Raw genomic sequence first — 19,483 nt, forward strand, 5'->3', positions numbered from 1 at the left:
CACCTATGTACGGTAAACGGTTCCAATGGGTTCCCACCGGTAACCCGCTCCCCAGCTTAGATATGGGCTGGAGGAGCCCCTTTTGCCCGCAGGCTCTGGCCCTGGGAACGGTAGCCTTGGCGGTGGCTGTGTTTCCCTCTCATGGTTGGACTGTTGCCTTCTGTCGGGACTTGGCTGCTGGGAAACCCAGGAGGTTCCCTTCACTGACGGATTTGGCAAATTCACGGCGACTCCTAGCCTTGCCGGGTCCGTAAGCCCCTGCCAGATGGTGCTGCTGACTTCTCTTTGTGTACCGGTCCGGTACCGCCGGGCCACCGCCCGTCCACGGTCCTTACGGTAAACTCCGATAGACCACTCCTGCAGACGGTCACCACCGTCTGCCAACCTTGCTGTACCGCCCGGGCCACACACCCGGACACTGTCAGTTAGTTGCTCCACTACTACTTTCCTTCCTTCCACTTTCACCTCCAAAACTGATCTCTCTGCCTTTCCCGCCTCCAGGACTGTTAACTCCTCAGTGGGCGGGGCCAACCGCCTGGCCCACCCCCCTGGTGTGAACATCAGCCCCTGGAGGAAGGCAACAAGGGTTTGTGTCTGACTTCGGTGTGCCTGACCGGGAGTGTGGGGTGTGGTGGTGTTGTTCTCTGTGGCCTCTGGCTTGTCCAGGGCGCCACACCGGGGAAGAGCATTGCAGGAAAGTAATAAATGTAAAAAGGAAATGAACCCCCCCAACAAAAGTAATAAAGTGATACAGAAAAATGAATGGTACCTCACCTGCTGTCTCTCATCAGCATCCAGCAGAGCCCGCTCTGTGGTGTGCGCTGGCACAAGGAGTGATGATGTCACTGTGCTCTCTAGCCGAGGACTGTTCTGTAATAGGCTGCAGCCGTCAGGTGACTTGAGCCATGTATCATAATATGTTTTTCTGATGACACTCTGCTGAAGTCACATGACTGTTGTAACCCATAAGAGGACAGTGGTCCTGGGTCAGAGAGCACAGTGACATCATCACTCCTGGAGCCAGCACACACCACACAGTGACCTGTGCAGCATGATGCTGCCACCTCCATGTTTTATGGTGGAGACGTTGTTTTCAGGGTGATGTGTTGTTATGCGGGAGGACGTTTAGAGCCGAAACGTCTCCCGAGGTCCTCTGGACAGGCGGTAAAGCCACAGATGGACAAGCAGCTGGATGGCATAGCTTAAAAAAAACAAGAAAAATAAAAAACACAATCGGCAGTGTTAGCTGCACATACGCTGAGAGCAGGACTTCTCCTGTTAGCAGCACAGAGAGTCCTGAGGGTGACTATCCGTGCACATATGGAGCACATCAGGACAGGAGGTGCAGCTCGGTTAACACCACTTAGCTGCTACGGAAGGACTGGAGTAGTAGAGCAGAAGCAGAGTGACTGATCCTCACTGTACCTTACCACAAATCTTGGCGTGACAGGTACCGCTGCCTAACCCTGCCTACCACTTCCAGATATCAATGGTGCTAAGCTGCAGTATAGCTGCACTGCTATGTATGATGCCATTAAGCTCTTGTGATGCACGTGCAGCCATGTGCGTCATTCAGGATCTTCAAAAGACTAAGCCCTGCCTCAAGCCAAGCACCAGATGACAATATCGTCGGCAGCGGCCAATGCGGGACCACCACATCACCAATGATGTCATCGACGGCCAATCAGCGGCCGCCATGTCACCAATAACGTCACCATAGACCAATGCCGGACCGCCGCATCACCAATGATGTCATTGATGGTCAATCAGCGGCGGCCATGTCACTAGTGACATCACGCGCATGTGTCGCGGGCGGAGGAGGGGACGCTGCGCTCTCCCACTGCTCGGGTCCGGCTGCTGCTGCTGCTCGGTGGTGGCTTGAGTGGTAAGCTGGATCCCGGGGACTCGAGCGGCGCTCCTCGCCCATGAGTGAAAAGGGTGGGGATTGGATTGTGGGGATTTGGTTATTGTCCGTGACGCCACCCACGGTTGTGGTGATATTGGTGACACCACCGCTGCTCTGGACGGGGATCCCGGGAGCGGTGACAGGGAGCAGCTTTGTTGTTAGTTCTCCGCTCCGTGGGTAGGGGGTTGGTTGTCCCGGGGCCCGGTGATGGGGTAGGAGTGGATGGCAGGCGGGTTACGGGGCCTGGTGAGGTGCAGGGTCACGGGGGCAGCGCTGTGCCGCACGGCACGGTGGTACTCACTCAGCCAATGATGAGGACACAGTTCTCGGTAAAACACATGGCTGGATGGACGGGTCCCACAGACGGCTGCGGTGTTGTTTCTCCCGGCAGGTTGATGGTGACTGCCTTTCCCTGCACCTGTGTACTGTAAACGGTCCCAATGGGTTCCCACCGGTAACCCGCTCCCCAGCTTGGATGGTTGCCGAAGGAGCTCCTTTTGCCCACAGGCTCTGGCCCTGGGAACTTTAGCCTTGGCGATGACTGTGTTTCCCTCTCTCGGTTGGACGGTTGCCTTCTGACGGGACTTGGCTGCTGGGAAACCCAGGAGGTTCCCTTCGCTAACGGATTTGGCAAATTCACGGCGACTCCTAGCCTTGCCGGGGTCTGTAAGCCCCTGCCCGATGGTGCTGGCTTCTCTTTGCATACCGGTCCGGTACCGCCAGGCCACCGCCCATCCACGGTCCTTGCGGCTAGCTCCAATAGGCCACTCCTGCAGACGGTCACCACCGTCTGCCAACCTTGCTGATCCGTCCCGGCCACACACCCGGAACAACTTCAGTCTGCTCTACTACCACTTTCCTTCCTCTCACTTTCCACTTTCAAACTGAACTGTCTGCTTTTCCCGCCTCCAGGACTGTGAACTCCTCGGTGGGCGGGGCCAACCGCCTGGCCCACCCCGTGGAGTGGACATCAGACCCTGGAGGAAGGCAACAAGGGTTTGTCTCTGACTTCGGTGTGCCTGACCGGGAGTGTGTGGTGTGTAGGTGTTGTTCTCTTTGGCCCCTGGCTTGTCCAGGGCGCCACATTCCCCCTTAGTAAAATACACACCGTCTGCGGGCTGCCCGTCCATCACCGGTTTTATTTTCACAACTGAAAAGATAAACGGTAAAACAGAGATTACAATTAAAATAACATCTTCCAACATCGGGAGGTACTCTTTAACGTTGCAAACGGTTACGGCTTCCGCTCTCTCCCACCCAAGCAACCTGGCCCTGATGCTGCCCCTAAGCAAACAGGCAGCACCCCTTGACCCCAGTCCAGCACAAGTTACCCGAGCGGGTTCTGTCCTTTTCAGGGGACCCACGTCCATGGGGAACCCCTGAAACCCCCAGAGGATCGCCACCGGTTCCAGTGGTGGCTGGGCCTCAGCCTGCTCCACTGCGGGCCGTGGCCTCTATGAAGGACGATTACAGCTTATGTTAAATGATGAACGGACATACCGCAAAGTTGATAGTGATCCAACTATTGGAATACGGACGGACTTACAACTATTACTGCAGAGAGGTGCAGACATGGGATTATTAACTGAGAAACAATTGGAGTATATGGTGCCTGAAACATCTAGGATCCCTTTATTCCATGCACTTCCAAAGACCCATAAGGGTGTCTTTCCTCCACCCTTTAGGCCAATCGTGTCTGGAATAGGGTCCCTGTTTGAAAACATCGGAACATGGCTGGATGAGAGACTCCAGCCCCTTATGAAGTCCTCTCCAGCATACATCAGGGACTCTAAACATGTTCTTACTGTAATGCAGGAAATTGAATGGCAAGAAGGCTACTCATGGATAAGTAGTGATGTTACTGCTTTGTATTCGTCTATACCCCACAATTTGGCTTTAATTGCATTACAGGAACAGATGCTGGTTTGTACAAGCTATTCGGAAGAATTACAAGAATTTATTTTGGATATAATTTCTTTTTTGCTCAAAAATAATTATTTTATTTTTTTGAATCAGTTTTACATCCAGATCTGTGGCTGTAGCATGGGGGCAAAATTCTCACCATCACTAGCCAATATTTACATGAATTGGTGGGAGAAGCAGTTCATTTATAACTCTTGGAACCCTTTTCTTTCAGATATATTCTGGTATGGTCGCTTCATAGACGATATTTTGATAATATGGCGTGGATGTGAAGCGGCCATACCAGAGTTTTTTAAGTACATTAATTCTAACATGTTCAATCTGAAATTTGTTTCTTGTAGCCAGCGGGAGTCTATTTCCTTCCTAGATCTCACTCTTGTTGGTGACTCAGTGAACAAACGAGTTAACTCTGAGCTCTACAGGAAAGATGTATCAGGGAACTCCCTTCTTTATGCGACTAGCCACCATCCTAAGCATATAGTAAGGAATATACCTGTGGGGGAATATGTTAGGGCCAGGAGATCTTGCAGTACTGAGATAGCCTATATAAGAGAATGCGAGGTCATTGATGGTAGACTGCGGAATAGGGGTTATGATAGAGCAATGATTAATAGAGCCAAGACTAAAGTAAATCTTGAATCCAGAGCACACTATTTGAAGCAGAAAATTCCTATGGAAAAAACAAATCAGAACAGTGTTCCAGTATTTTCTACCCAATATAGTAATAGCTTTTGGAAAATTACTGAGATTGTACGTAAGTTTTTGCCTATTTTATCTGTGGATAAAACTCTTAAAAATATTCTGGACACAGGTTGTAGATTTGTTTCTAGACGTGCCCCTACAATTGGCAGTCTTATCTCTCCTAGTGATGCATATCTGGCAAAACCTGCATGCAGTTCAATAAAAAACTGGTTACCTACATGTGGCTCCTATAAGTGCGGCAAAAAGCAATGTGGGACATGCTCTCATATGTATAATACCAAAGAGAGTGTTAATTCCACTACTGGGAAACGCTATAAAATTAACTCTTTCATCAACTGCAGTTCAGATCACTGCGTTTATGTTATAACTTGCGAAAAATGTCGCAAACAGTATGTAGGTTCCACAAGCCGCACTTTAAGGAGACGCATTGGGGAACATTTATATGATATTATGAATCCCGCCTCTAGGAACTTGTCAGGGGCTTCACAGCATTTTTTATATAATCACAATGGGGATGTTAGTTCCTTTAAAGTGAATGCTGTGGAACAGATTCCAGCCCCTAGAAGAGGTGGAGATCGTATTCAGATACTGCGGGACAGGAAAGCCAGGTGGATTTTGACATACAATACCTGCATGCCAATGGGCATGAATATCAAAGGTGATTTAATGTATATATATTGATATGTTGATTATTGTTCTGAATGCTTTCGGTATTTATTGCATACAGGTATGCTTATGCTTGTAATCATTATTCATAATTGATCCATTTCTTTGAAAAGTGTCAATCCATGGAGATTAATGGATATAAATTTTACCTGTATGGGATCTTATGGAATTTAATGAATTGTATTTGGCACATCCCAAAGGGTTAAATTGATTCAGGAAGATTTCCTTTTTGCAATGTATTAGGCTGCTGCCTTGCTGACATAATTGGGTTAACCTGTGTATGTTTGACCGGATGTAGCATTCTGGGAAGTGAAGAGGTTTTTTTTTTTTTCTTTCTATATATTATGTGTTTCATTTGGATAACATATGTCTATGACTAAGGGCCACAATGGCCAGAAACGCGTAAGACGCTTTCTTTTTAAGGGAAAAAAATTTTTTGGATGTCATTCTGATGATTGGTGTTTTAACAATTTTTCAATAAAATGAATTTTTAATTCACATCTATCTCGGACGTGTTGCTGGATCAGGAAAGGAATTTCCACTACTTGCAACCCCTGAAACCCCCAGAGGATCGCCACCGGTTCCAGTGGTGGCTGGGCCCCAGCCTGCTCCACTGCGGGCCCTTCCTCCAATCTGCCTCTCCGGAGGGGGCAACGGTGAAAGCCATAAACACAACATTTTTTTACAAGCCACAAGTTCGTGGTTGCCCTGCTAGTTCTCAGGCTTGTCCATAAGGAGTCCCTTATGCAACACTTGTAGACAGTCCCCACGGGGACAACGGTGCCGGCAACAACCGGTCTCAATCACAGTTAGTCAATCAGGTAACTTTCTTTCTGCTAATTGGCTTATCATTCTTTTAAATGGTACTTTCAACACTGGTGGTCCCAAAGGGGGACAATTGCAACGGGACTCCGCTGCCATCACTCTGATTCCTCTGAGTCGGCTGGGGGAGGAGGTGCGGTGGACACTCGGGCCTCCTGGCTGCCCCTCAGTTTCGCATCCAATGCGAACCACCCCCTCTCCCCACAGTGCCGGGTATACTGCACCAGGTCTCCGGGCATCAGATTGCGGCCGGGATGCTCCTCCGGCAGGTGGGCATTAACATTCCGCCGGGCTATAAAGACCTCGGCCTTCAGGCCCGGTTCATAAATGAAACCATAGCCCCGGCGGACATCAAACCGCTTCACCTGCCCTTCATATAGGGGGCCCCGGACACGGAAGGTCGCTTGACGGAGGCTCTCTTTCTCCCAGATCGCACGGGCCACCAACTCCGCCTTCTTCCTCTCTCTCTCAGCAATCTCTGGGCCCAGCGGTGTCGGGTCCCTGTCCCAATACGGAGCTGCTGCGAGCTGCAGCGCATGGGTCGGGCCTCGCGAGACCTTCTGGACACTGCCCACCACTGGTGATCTGGGTGGAAGGTCCCGCGGTTACTTGGCCTGGGGTGCTGCCTTGCAGCGGCAACCCGGCGCAACCTCAGCCGAGGTGTGGGGGATGGGCACAGGGGTCCTCTTCCGCCAGGCCTCCTGAACGGAGCGGTCTGTCGGCTCCAGCTCAGGAAGTTGTTCGGGGGATGCCTCCGGCTCAGGTTTGTGCACCTTCCAGGGTAGCACTTCCGGTCGGTCACGGGCTCCGGCTACAGGTCGATCCGCCTGGGCGGACATGCAAGGTACAGCTACCGGTTGTGGGGGCCTAGTGGCGGGGCCGCGGCGGCCAGTACGGGTAGCGGGGGAGGTAGCAAGGTGAGCGGGCGTGGACAGGGTCCCTCGGCCGCGATGACCGACCCACTAGGGGCACAGGGGCGTGGGTCACTCACCCTCCCTTCCGAAGCTCCCTCTTCCTCACGTCTCCGCACGGTCGCTACAACCTCCGCCATGTCGGCCTCCCACTCCTCTAAGAGGAGCTGCATCTTGACCTGCAGCCGTTGTTGGAGCTGTGCGGTCCGGATCTCCACCCACGCCGCGGTTCCAGGCGCGGGGGCTACGGTGCTGCGGGACGGCATGAACATCTTTCTGGCAGCCTCTTCCAGGAACCAGCAACAAGATGGCCGCAGGGTCCTGGCGTCCCTCCTTTTATAGCCGTGGGCTACATGCGGCCAGTCGCCATTTCGTCCCCCTTAGTCTCTTTCCGGCTCCTCCTCTACAGGGGCAGGGTTTTGGCCTTCGCGCCTCCACTACTCGAGGAGACGCTCGAGCGGGAATTCTTCGCGCCCAAGATGGCGGCTTCTCCAAATTTTTGGCAGGACACCTCCAGCGGTAACAAGGCGCACCTCTACCAGATGGCAGAGCGGTAAGATCCTGTTTGTGATGCCAAGTTGTCGAGGGCAGAGGAGGGGACGCTGCGCTCTCCCACTGCTCGGGTCCGGCTGCTGCTGCTCGGTGGTGGCTCGAGCGGTGAGCCGGATCCCGGGGACTCGAGCGGTGCTCCTCGCCCGTGAGTGAAAAGGGTGGGGATTGGATTGTGGGGATTTGGTTATTGTCCGTGACGCTACCCACGGTTGTGGTGATATTGGTGACACCCCCGCTGCTCTGGACGGGGATCCCGGGAGCGATGACAGGGAGCAGCTTTGATGTTAGTTCTCCCCTCCGTGGGTAGGGGGTTGGTTGTCCCGGGGCCCGGTGATGGGGTAGGGATGGATGGCAGGCAGGTTACGGGGCCTGGTGAGGTGCAGGGTCGCGGGGGCAGCGCTGTGCCTCACGGCACGGTGGTACTCACTCAGCCAATGATGAGGACTACAGTTCTGATGACTGTACCCCCACCAAGGGTACAGGAATTGTCTCCTCCTTGGGAATTAACACCACACATCCCACACACAGGAACACCAGCCACAAATCCTAGTCGCCCCCCATGACAGCCAAGACATACCAGTGGGTGGGACCAGGCTGATGGGAATGCCCACCTAGGGGTCTCGAGGTGAAAGGGTGTGGGAACCAGTGAGTTTCAGAGAGTTTCAGTTGGAGTTGAGTTGAGTCGGAGTGGGAAGTGGAAGTCGGAGTTGGAGAAGTCGATAACAGGAGCTGAAGTGCAGCGTGGTCAGGATTGGAGCCCTCGGACCACGGGAGACCCGACTAGGTGGCAGACGGCTTTATAGGGCCACAGGTGACGAAGATCCGGTCGCTTGAGACCTGAAGTGTATGTATATACACTGTATATATATATATATATATATATACAGTATGTAACTCACTCTGATGAGTTGGCCCCTGTAGTTTAGTAGTTTAGCTGTAACTCAATCAGTGCTCATTGGGAGCGGAGCAAATTGGTGTAACAGACCAACACTTCAGGCCGCTTTACACGCTACGACATCGCTAAAGCGATGTCGTTGGGGTCACGGAATTTGTGACGCACATCCGGCCGCGTTAGCGATGTCGTTGCGTGTGACACCTATGAGCGATTTTGAATCGTTGCAAAAACGTTCAAAATCGCTAACCGGTGACATGCCCCCCTATTCCCAATTATCGTTGCTGCTGCAGGTACGATGTTGTTCGTCGTTCCTGCAGCAGCACACATCGCTATGTGTGACACCGCAGGAACGAGGAACCTCACCTTACCTGCGGCTGCCAGCAATGAGGAAGGAAGGAGGTGGGCGGGATGTTACGTCCCGCTCATCTCCGCTTCTATTGGGCGGCCGCTTAGTGACGTCGCTGTGACACCAAACAAACCGCCCCCTTAGACCCGCCGGTCACAGCGACGTCGCTAGGCAGGTAAGTACGTGTGACGGGTCCACGCGATTTTGTGCGCTGCGGGCAGCGATTTACCCGTGACACACAAATGATGGGGGCTGGTACGCATGTTAGCGATCTCGCTAGCGAGATCGCAGCGTGTAAAAGTGGCTTTTCCTCCTGGCACAATACATAGAGCATAACATGCTGTTTTAATAGACATTTTCCTCTCTTCAATGTTTGGAGCAGGAACTAATTGGTGTTGCTGAGACTTTTTACTATACTATGGTATATAGTGAAATAAATGGGTTGTGCATATATTGCATAAACATGCCAGATCCTCTAGAAAGAGGTGCTGTTTTTACGTTGCATTTTAGCTAAAAATTCTAGGTTAACCCTCTAAACAGGTATTACACATTAATTTTCTAAAGAAAATAATTCATTTTACACCTGTATAAAAATTATAGATTTTCAATCAAAGTTGAAAAAAAAATTGTTTAAAAGAACTGAGAGTCCTCAGTGGTTGATACCTTTTAATGGCTAACTGAAAAGATGGTAATAATTGCAAGCTTTCGAGACTACTCAGGTCTCTTCATCAGGCATGGTATAACACAAAATCTGAAGAGTCACATATTTATACACAACAGGACATAGAAAAGTGCAGTTTTTTTTTTTTTTTTTTTTTTTTTTTACTGCACTTTTCTATGTCCTGTTGTGTATAAATATGTGACTCTTCAGATTTTGTGTTATACCATGCCTGATGAAGAGACCTGAGTAGTCTGGAAAGCTTGCAATTATTACCATCTTTTCAGTTAGCCATTAAAAGGTATCAACCACTGAGGACTCTCAGTTCTTTTAAACAATTTTTTTTTATCTCTACTGGCTAACACGGTACAAAGATATATTTTACTTCAATCAAAGTTGACATTTTTGTAATTTGGCTGTCTTTGTAAACCATTAGGGGATTCTGTTTTTAGAATTGTATTGTGTATACCTATATAAAATAATATGGCTGTTTTATTGGCACAAGAGACTAACAACGTTATTTGTTCTCAGTAAAAGAAGATCTAATTAGTAACCTCATCGTTTTCAATGACACCTGTCTACAATGGCAGAAAAGTAGTGACATATTTGGTTTGACGATTATTTATAAGGTAATTTCAAGCAGATGACCTTTTTGTATATGCAATGACGCCAAAGAGTAAATGTTAGGGTCAGCTCAACAGATTTATTTCTTCTTTGTTACAACAGTTTAGCATACATGGAATTCGGTGGAACAACAAAGACTTTGTTGACAAGAAGAGTTTTAACTACACTACAGACGATGAAAATCCACATGTATGCTTTGATCTGCTCCCTGACACTAACTACACTGTCTCTATGTTGGCTACTTCTGACACTCTTCCATCAATACTGCACAACGTAACAATGAAAACTAGTAGGTAACCGTTTCTTTTTAATGAAGGCAGCGCATTCATACATTTGGTTGAACTTGTTCTGATCTACTACTGTAAATTCTCCTGTAAGTAAATTTTGTTACTTAGCCCCTTAAGGACCAGGTGATTTTTAGTTTTTTGCATTCCCGATGTTTCTGCACAAGGACACTGCTACCACCATGTTTCACTGTTTGCACCATACTCATCACCTTTGTGATGGACATACACTTTTGAAGTCATCAGTTCATAAAACATTTATCTGGTCATTGATCCATAATTTGGTGTCTTAGCAGTCTTCATATTTTTAAGCATGGACCCTTGCAAGTTATAGTCAGTTCTTTTGTGCATCCTTTGTGGATGACACCCATGTATGCCATTCCTCTGAGTGTATGTCTTATTGGGTCACTGGAAACACTCCCCCTGATTTGATTTTATATTTCTTTAACTAACTGCAGTAAACTTGCAAGTCTATTTTCTTCAACTCTTCTCATCAACAGACTTTCCTGGTCAGTCTGAAAGTCTCATTGAGATGGTTATAGTTCCATCTCTGTTACAATTTTTCATCAGTTTGCTACAGTAGTCTGACTGATAAGTAAAGCTTTGCGGATCCTCTTGTAGCCTTCAACCTTAATAATAATAAAGTTTATTTATATAGCGCCAACATATTCCGCAGCACTTTACAATCCGGTGGGGGGTTGTATAGACAAAAACAAAACAAAATAGTACATAATTCAACAGCTACAGTAGGATTGAGGGCTCTGCTCGAAAGCTTACAATCTATGGGGAAAAAGGGGGACACAAAAGGTGAAGCACACTTGTAGATCTGGCCGGCCATTGTTATGCTAGTTTATTTGTTACATATAAAGATGAATGATCTGGTCTTTAGATAGTAACCTTTTGGGTGCCCTTACGTGCTATTGGTTGTATGTAGGATGTGAGGACAGAAATAGGAGAGAGAAGGTTACGAGTAGCATTTAGAAGGTGGGACAGGGGGTTTGTAAGTTATTATGATAAGCTTGTCTGAAGAGATGTGTTTTTAATGTACGCTTAAAAACTTGGGGTCTGGATATTAGTCGCATTCTTTGGGGTAGTGCATTCCAGAAAACTGGCGCGGCACGAGAAAAGTCTTGGAGATGGAGGTGTGAGGTTCATATTATGGAGGATGTTAGTCTAAGATCATTTGCGGAACAAAGGGGGCGGGTAGGATGATAATATTTTATTTCTCAGGTCTTGTGACATTTCTCTTCCATGTGGTGCCATTGCAGAAATAGGAAGGCATTTTGTTTATTAAGTTATTTTATAGTCAACTGTCTGTTGGAACTTGTTTAATGAAAAATCCCACTTACTTGTGGTTGAATTATTGTTAATTAGAATTTTGTAGTCTAGGTTTTAGCTTTGCTTCTAAGGATTTCATTGTTATGGTTTTGAATGAATTTATTAAGAAAATTATTTTTTGGGGTGTGCAATATAGCAATATAGCAAATCCTATTTGTAATCAAAGGCCCAAATCTGTTGGGATGTACTCATTTATTATGAGCATTATATATATGTATATATACAGAGGGTGAAATAAGTAATGAACACGTCACCAATTTTGTAAATAAATATTTTTTATAAAGGTGCTGTTGACTTGAACTTCTCTACAATCCACACAGGTAAAGAAGTCAAACCATGGATGTCTATAAATTTAGTGATGTGTAATAATAAAAATATAATACAGTAGAAGCATGATACTGTTCCTTTCTTGTCCTGATGAAGGAGACTGATGTTTCTGAAACGCGTCGACCTGTACAACAATAAAGGAATATTTTACTAACATCGCATTGGAGTATTAACGCGGCATAAACCTGATTTCCCCTTCTACTGTATTATACGGTCTACACCTCAGGACTGCAGCTGATACCACCACTACATGTGCTTCATAGGGGTTGTGACTTTCACAACTTGAATAGGTGAAGGTATCTTAACACTTGCGGGATCTGATTTCTCTACCAGGAAAAACCCTATTGCGCTTCCTTGTTTCCACAGTATTTTGATTTGCACTTAATAACAAGAAATGGCTCAGGGAAAAAGAATTGAACACGCTTATTGAAATTTATTTAATACTTTGTACAAAAACCTTTGTTGGTGATGACAACTTTAAGATGTCTCCTCTATGGTCATGCATGTATTGGTCAGATGTGATTTTGGCCAATTCATTTACACAAATACTCTTCAAATCCTGAAGATTCAGTGGGTTCCATCAATGAACTCTATTTTATTTGACCTTTATTTCCTTCCATAAATTATCTATTGGATTCAGGTCAGGTGAATATCTGGGCCATTCTAGGTGCTTTAATTTTTTCTCTGGCTGTGTGTTTGGGATTATTGTCTTACTGAAATGTCCACCTTCATTTCATCTTCATCATTTTTATAAAGAATGTCTTGGTACATTTGTCTATTCATCCTTTCTTCAATTATATGAAGTTTGCCATTGTTCCCACCTCCAAACTTCACTGGTGCTATGGTGTTTTTGAGGTGATATGCAGTGCTTTTTGACCTACAAACATGGTGTATATTATGGCATCCAAAGAGTTAAATTTTGGTCTCATTTGACCAGTATATTCAAAGGCTTGTCTAAATGTTGATAAGCAAATGTTAAATTCGCTCAAACATGCTGTTTGTTCAGCAATAGAGTTTTGTGTGGTGAGACTGCATACAGGCCATGGAGGTTGAGGTCATTATTGTTTTCTCTGAAACAATTGTACCTTCTCATTCCAAGTCTTCATTGTAATGCCAAGGTAGTGATGTGATAATCAGACTGCAGGCCAGCAAACACGGTATGCCAGACACACACTTTGCGCTAGCCATCACACCACTGAACACCCTTAAGGGCCGGGGTACTTTTCACCTGCTTTCTGGTCCTGGAAGGGGGGACTTTGGCAGAGTCCTTCCCAGGTAACAATAGCGGGGTGGCTGGTGGCTGTGCTCACAGGCCACAGTCAAATCAAATGCACCAAAACCAGTTAGGAAAGTAGTAACCACTCTAAGGTATAAGGGGAGACTAGGGACAAAGCCAAAACCAAAAGGACCCGGCATCCCAGGACCCCTGAACTGCATAATGGCTAGGAGCGGTGCCAAAAACTGAAGTGAGTATCTGCAGTAGCTCCGCCCCCCGGAGGTGACACCACACCCCTCATGGCTAGTAAAGGGTAATATATGATCCAACGATGAGCCGCAGTATGCCCAGGAGTGTGAAGGACTCGCCTGAGTGTAGAGACATGAGAAGGATTAACCCCCCTGACCCCTGGAGACCTGTCATGACGCCCACCACCATGCAAACTGTCAGACCTGACATTTATTTAGCTCTCCTCAGGAGGTTCTTGGCTCTACATATACATATTTGTATTCAAATTGGTGATGTGTTCATCACCTATTTCACCCACTGTATATATGTATAACACACGTATAACTGTTTGAAATATGCCTATGAAGCAGTAAGATCAGGTCAGGAGACTTGACAGTTGGGTTTTCTGATGCAAGAACAGGCCATATTTCAAAATGGTATGAAACGGGCCTAAGTTTTAGCAGTCCCTGTTGCTATTCAGCACATGTCAATAATTGTCCTAGATCTGTTTCCTATTGTCTATTGAAATCAAAGGACTGTTCATATAATAAATGCACATGACGCATCCTCAGACTAAAGCCTGCTTTACACGCAGCAACATCAGTAGCGATGTCGCTAGCGAAAGCACCTGCCCCCTTTGTTTGTGCGTCACTGGCAAATCGCTGCCCGTGACGAACAATATCGCCGGTACGCGTCACACATACTTACCTTCCTAACGACATCGCTGTGGACGCCGAACAACCTCTTTTTTAAGGGGGCGGTTCGTTCGGCGTCACAGCGATGTCACTCAGCGGGCCACCAATAGAAGTGGAGGGGTGGAGAGCAGCTGCATTCACGTCACTCCCACCTCGTTGCCGGAGGATGCAGGAATGCTGTTGTTCGTCGTTCCCGGGGTGTCACACATAGCGATGTGTGCTGCCTCAGGAATGACGAATAACCTGCGTCCTGAAAGAGCAACGATATTTTGAAAATGAATGACGTGTCAACAATCAACGATTAGGTGAGTATTTCTGATCGTTAGCGGTTGCTCGTAGGTGTCACACTCAACGACGTTGCTAATGAGGCCGGATGTGCGTCACGAATTCCGTGACCCAAGCGATATCCCGATATCCCGTTAGCAATGTAGCTGCGTGTAAAGCGGCCTTAAGGGTTCTTTGCAGATGCTCTCTGTTCAACCTTATCACTCATTGAAATCAAAACTCTTGCTTTGTACTAATGAGTGGTAAACACTAGGGATGATTGAATACCGCAAATATTCGGCAATGCCCATATTCGCCGAATAGGTTGCCACTATTCGACGATTTGCGAATATTCGATACGCAATGTAAGTCTATGGGAAGCCCGAATAGTTGCCGAATAGCAACTATTTTGGCTTTCCATAGACTTACATTGCGCATCGAATATTCGCAAAGCGGCAACCTATTCGTCAGATATTCGCGAAGCCGAATATTGCCGAATATTTGTGATATTCGATCATCCCTATAAACACCTTAAAACACGTTTCTGTAATTGTTGTTTCTGATTTGACTTATTATCCTAAGTCATGTGGCAAGGCTAATGAGCTAATGAGGGTTGATATTAACCTTTAGGATTACTACATTAAATAGCTGGCATAGGGTTCCAGTCCACTTCTTTTTTCTGATTAGGTTATTTGCACATTGTACCTTATAGAAGCGCATTCTTTCTATATCTATACCTGACAACCCTATTAAGCTCCTCAATGTGAATTGAATAAACATTACTTTATGAATGCAGTGATATGTACGGTATTTAGAGATGAAATAGTGTTTTTTATGCTTAAAGTTATAATAAATTAACATTTGTGTTTTATTAAGCAGTAAAACAAACATTTGGTGACATTGTAGTATTGAATAACACATGTTTGACCTGGACAAGAAGTATGTCAGCAGCAAGATCATCTGAGGTGTATACAGTAAGTATACTATGTGTTTCTATATAAGTGCCAAAATAATACTTACTTACTGCCCTTGTGTCTTTTGATTTAAAAATATCCACTTACTCTGCTGTAATAGAAGACCTTGAGGCCATAGCTAAGAATAAGATCTGAACCTTAATATTTCTAGCAGGGAAGCACTGCATAAGGTGAAGTAATCACCTTGCCTAATAGATATGTTTAGCTTTGTGCTTAACCAATGGAATAAATATTCCCTGTGACATTATAATGTAGTTGTTATAACCTACCAAAATCATGTTTATAGATTTCACAACTGTAGAATTCTTAATCACAAAAGCAAGCAACATAAAATTATTTTTATGTGGCGCCAGGTTTTTTTTTTGCCATCCGGCACAATCCAACGAATTGGGAAAAAAAAACCGGATCCAACGCCTGATCTGTTTTTTCCTCATAGACTTGTATTAGCGCCGGATTGTGACACATGGGCTCACGTTTCATCCGTTGTACGACAAATCCGGCAAAAATTGTCTGTGCGGTCGCCGGAAGCAACGTCTAAAGGAACAGATTTTGTGACCCGCGAAAAAATGGGAAGCGACAGATCCGGTGCCAACCGTTTTTTTTTTTTACCATGGAAGCTTATGGGCGCCGGATCTGTCGTCGTCCAGCAAATAATAGAATCAGGCGACAGATCCGTTTTTTCTTTCTGGGCATGCCCAGACGTTGTGTAAATTCCCTTCTGGTCCCAAAAAAAGTTCGCTCTCGCTCTCTCCTGAAGGGAAAAAAATGAGACAGATCGATTTTTACCGGATCCGTCGCATCAGTTTTGCCACAATCTGCAACGGATCTGTTGCATCAGGCACAAACTGGATTGTGCCTGGTGGGAAAAAACTGACGTGTGAAAGAGGCCTAACAGTCCCTATATCTAGTAGTCGCTGGCCTCATTAGCATATTATAAAGAATCTTCACAAATACTTTTTTCTTTATCTATACTAGTGTAGCAATATACACCCAGAACTGCTCATGGTTCTGGGTGCATATTGCACCTGACAGGTTCCCTTTAATTTCTACTATGTGACATATCCCATACAACTCTTCTGTAGGTGTTTATCCAAGGGAAGACTTGGTCTTCAGGTGGTTTACTCGAGAGCATTAAGTTTAACTTCAGCACAGAAGACATTACTCCGGTGCTGTGTTTGGATTTGCCTCTTGCTGGAGAATACTTTGTGAAAGTTACAGAGTCATCCATGGGGCTGTTTGCATATGCTTATATCAACATAACAATTGATGGTGAGTATAGATGCTTCAAGGTATTTTTTAAAGTTTAGATTTGACTTATTGGTTTGTGGACATTTATTCAAAGAGAAGTGAATAGAAAACCAAATCCAAAGAGCAAAAATCCAAAGTGTATAAATAGAATCCAAAATATAGTCTTGACTTTAGCTATGAAAAAAAAACAATGCACCAAAATTCTGCATTAGTCCAAATCAAGGTTTCCAATATTCTACTAATACTTTTCTGTTTTAGTGATAAACATATAAGATGCTCATTGGACAGTATCAGAAAAAGAATAAATGAATACATATACTGCTGAGTGGATACATTGCAATAAATATCAAATTATGTTTAAGAGTCAACAAGCTTTCATAAACTATAGAGAACATGGGTAATCTAAGGTCTAATTTCAAAGTCCCTAAAAATGAAAATATTTAAAGGGAGCTGCATTTCCCCATAATACAAAGTAGAAGTCATCTGGCCAACAGAGTTGGGCAGGTACAATATTAGGGTCTGTGTACACAGACCGAGTGGCTGCACAATAAGACCACTGATTGGTAAACCACTGGCAGGCCTATACACAAGCCGACCAAAGCAAACAATGCACACTGACCAATCTGTAATAGATTGCTTACCGGAGGTAGACTCCTATGTTTCTTGGCAGTGCGAGTACTGTTCACATAGGACCTATGTACCATCAAAAATAATGATATTTTTTTTTTGTGCTACACAAAAGAAAATTTCACCCAAAGAATGAATGTTTTGTTCATTCATCTGGTGATCTGTAGCCTGTTTACATGGCAAGATAATAGAGAAACAAGCATTTTTAAGAATGTCCGCTCATGATTATCATTCCATGTAAATGCAGCTTTAGTAGTTTCTTTTAGCAAGTTCCAAGTCATTTAGTTGATCCCAAAGAATTCTCAGTGATCTGACTTAACCATTGGTCAGGTTCCTATGGAGCAACATCCACAGGAAGAAACTAAAGTATAGCCTACTGACTGTTAGGCTATGTGCGCACTTTCCGTCATCCTACATGCAGTTGTAAACGCACGTTTTGGGCTTAATTGATTTAGCCAAAGTTGCCTTTTTAAGAAATTTAGCGCTGAAAACGCATGCGTATTTACCGCGTTTCAGATGCGTTTTCAGCGCTTTTTGCATGCTTTTTCACCTGCGTTTTGACAGATGCGTTTTGAACATCAAGACACTACTAAATAAAGTTGAAACATTCAGACGGAATGAAAAAGTAGAAAAAAAAGGGACAAATTTATATTAATGGGAAAAATAATGGAAAAAGATATATTTAATAAAATTATAGCGTTAAGATACATTTTATCGGTAAAATAACAATAAATGCATATTTTTCTTAAATTTAATTGTCGGATTATGTGTGTGTGTAAAGGAACATATCAATTCATTATTTTGATGTCCAAAAAGCATGCGTTTTGGTAGTCCAAAACGCATGTTTTCTGCAATGAAAAAGCAGGTAAAACGCAGGAATTTTGATATTTCTTGCTTTTTGCAACTTCTCATTGACTTCAATGTTAACAAAACGCACCACAAATGGCAAAAACAATTGACAGGGTCCTTTTCTGAACGCATGGTTTTTGACCAAACTTATGCAAATTTTGTGATGCGTTTGTAAACGCAAAGTGTGTACAAGAATTCATGATTTCTCATTGACTTTAATGGAAAATCAAAACGCATGCATTTGGGCACAAAAACGCTGCAGTTCAAAACTGACTCTAAAAGCAGCGGAAACGCAGGTGAAAACGCAAAGTGTGAACATAGCCTTAGGCTATGTGTCCACGTTGCTTTTTACCTGCTTTTTACCTGCTTTTTTGCTGCTTTTTCAACTGCAGCGTTTAATGCCAAAATGGATGTGTTCTGCTTTTCAAGCAAAGTCTATGGGAATTTGGGTTTCTTGTGCGCACTATGCAGTTCAAACTGCAGCCTTTTTGTGGCAGAAACTAAGGCAAAAACTCTGCTTTGCAGTTCAAAACGCAAATGGCAAAAACAATTGACATGTCAGTTGTTTTTGCCATTTGGGTTTTGAACTGCAAAGCTGAGTTTTTGCTCAAATTTCTGCCAGAAAAAGGCTGCAGTTTGAACTGCATAGTGGGCACAAGAAACCCAAATTCCCATAGACTTTGCACGAACAACATCCACACGACCGCCTTGGTCAAAGAATATATCGCTGAACAATTTAGCGTCGCTAGTGATATCGCTACATGTGACCGCTAATAAACGGCCTATGTGCGATCTTGGCAATTTGGTACTACGATCTGGGCATGTCACATCGCTAATGAGATTGTCAGATAAATCGTAGCGTGTAAAGCGGCCTTTAGGCTGTGTTCAGACGACCGTATAATTTAGTCCGAGAGACGTGCAATGCACGGGCTGGCCACAGTACTCCTTCCCCCAGCTTCAGCTTCCATGACAGCTTCATATACTGTATTTCTATGCAGTAGTTTTGCTGGGTCGAGATATCCACGACCAGTCAGAGCATTGTAGTTCCATCTTGGACCCAATTATATGGTCGTCTCAATGCATCCTTAGACCCGCAACACACATCCGTTTAATTTGTACGTGTGCGGTACGTATTTGAATGTACCGGAGACACGTACACACGGAGACCCATGTTATTCAATGGTAGATGGCACACACACGTAAAATCACACGGAACGTGTGACCGTGTGGTAAGTACGTGTGTGCGCTTTTCTACACGGATGACATGTCCGTTTTTGGCCGGCAGCACGCAGGCACGGACCCGCTTTAGTCTATGGGTCCGTGCCTGCACGTACCGCACACAGAGTATGTCCGTGTTCAGCACGTTTCGTGCGTGTGCGTTTTTACACTAGCGATCTTTTCTTTTGTTTTTTTTAAACTAAATTCAGT

The 19,483-nt window shown here is 45.3% G+C and overlaps 1 protein-coding gene across 3 annotated transcripts in view; it reads left to right on the forward strand.

Moving 5' to 3' along the window:
• Nucleotides 1–19,483, forward strand: part of SUSD1 (sushi domain containing 1) — a 404,984-nt gene that overhangs the window by 129,837 nt on the left and 255,664 nt on the right. For 2 of the 3 annotated variants that reach the window (XM_075316004.1, XM_075316016.1), the window contains exons 12-15: nucleotides 9,913–10,010; nucleotides 10,108–10,294; nucleotides 15,234–15,331; nucleotides 16,414–16,600. In XM_075316004.1, coding sequence (XP_075172119.1) covers nucleotides 9,913–10,010; nucleotides 10,108–10,294; nucleotides 15,234–15,331; nucleotides 16,414–16,600 — 570 coding nt within the window. The remainder of the gene's footprint in view (nucleotides 1–9,912; nucleotides 10,011–10,107; nucleotides 10,295–15,233; nucleotides 15,332–16,413; nucleotides 16,601–19,483) is intronic. The other variant, XM_075316010.1, reaches the window with a different exon arrangement.

This window comes from Anomaloglossus baeobatrachus, chromosome 1 (genome assembly GCF_048569485.1).
Source record: "Anomaloglossus baeobatrachus isolate aAnoBae1 chromosome 1, aAnoBae1.hap1, whole genome shotgun sequence".
Classification (NCBI taxonomy): Eukaryota; Metazoa; Chordata; class Amphibia; order Anura; family Aromobatidae; genus Anomaloglossus; species Anomaloglossus baeobatrachus.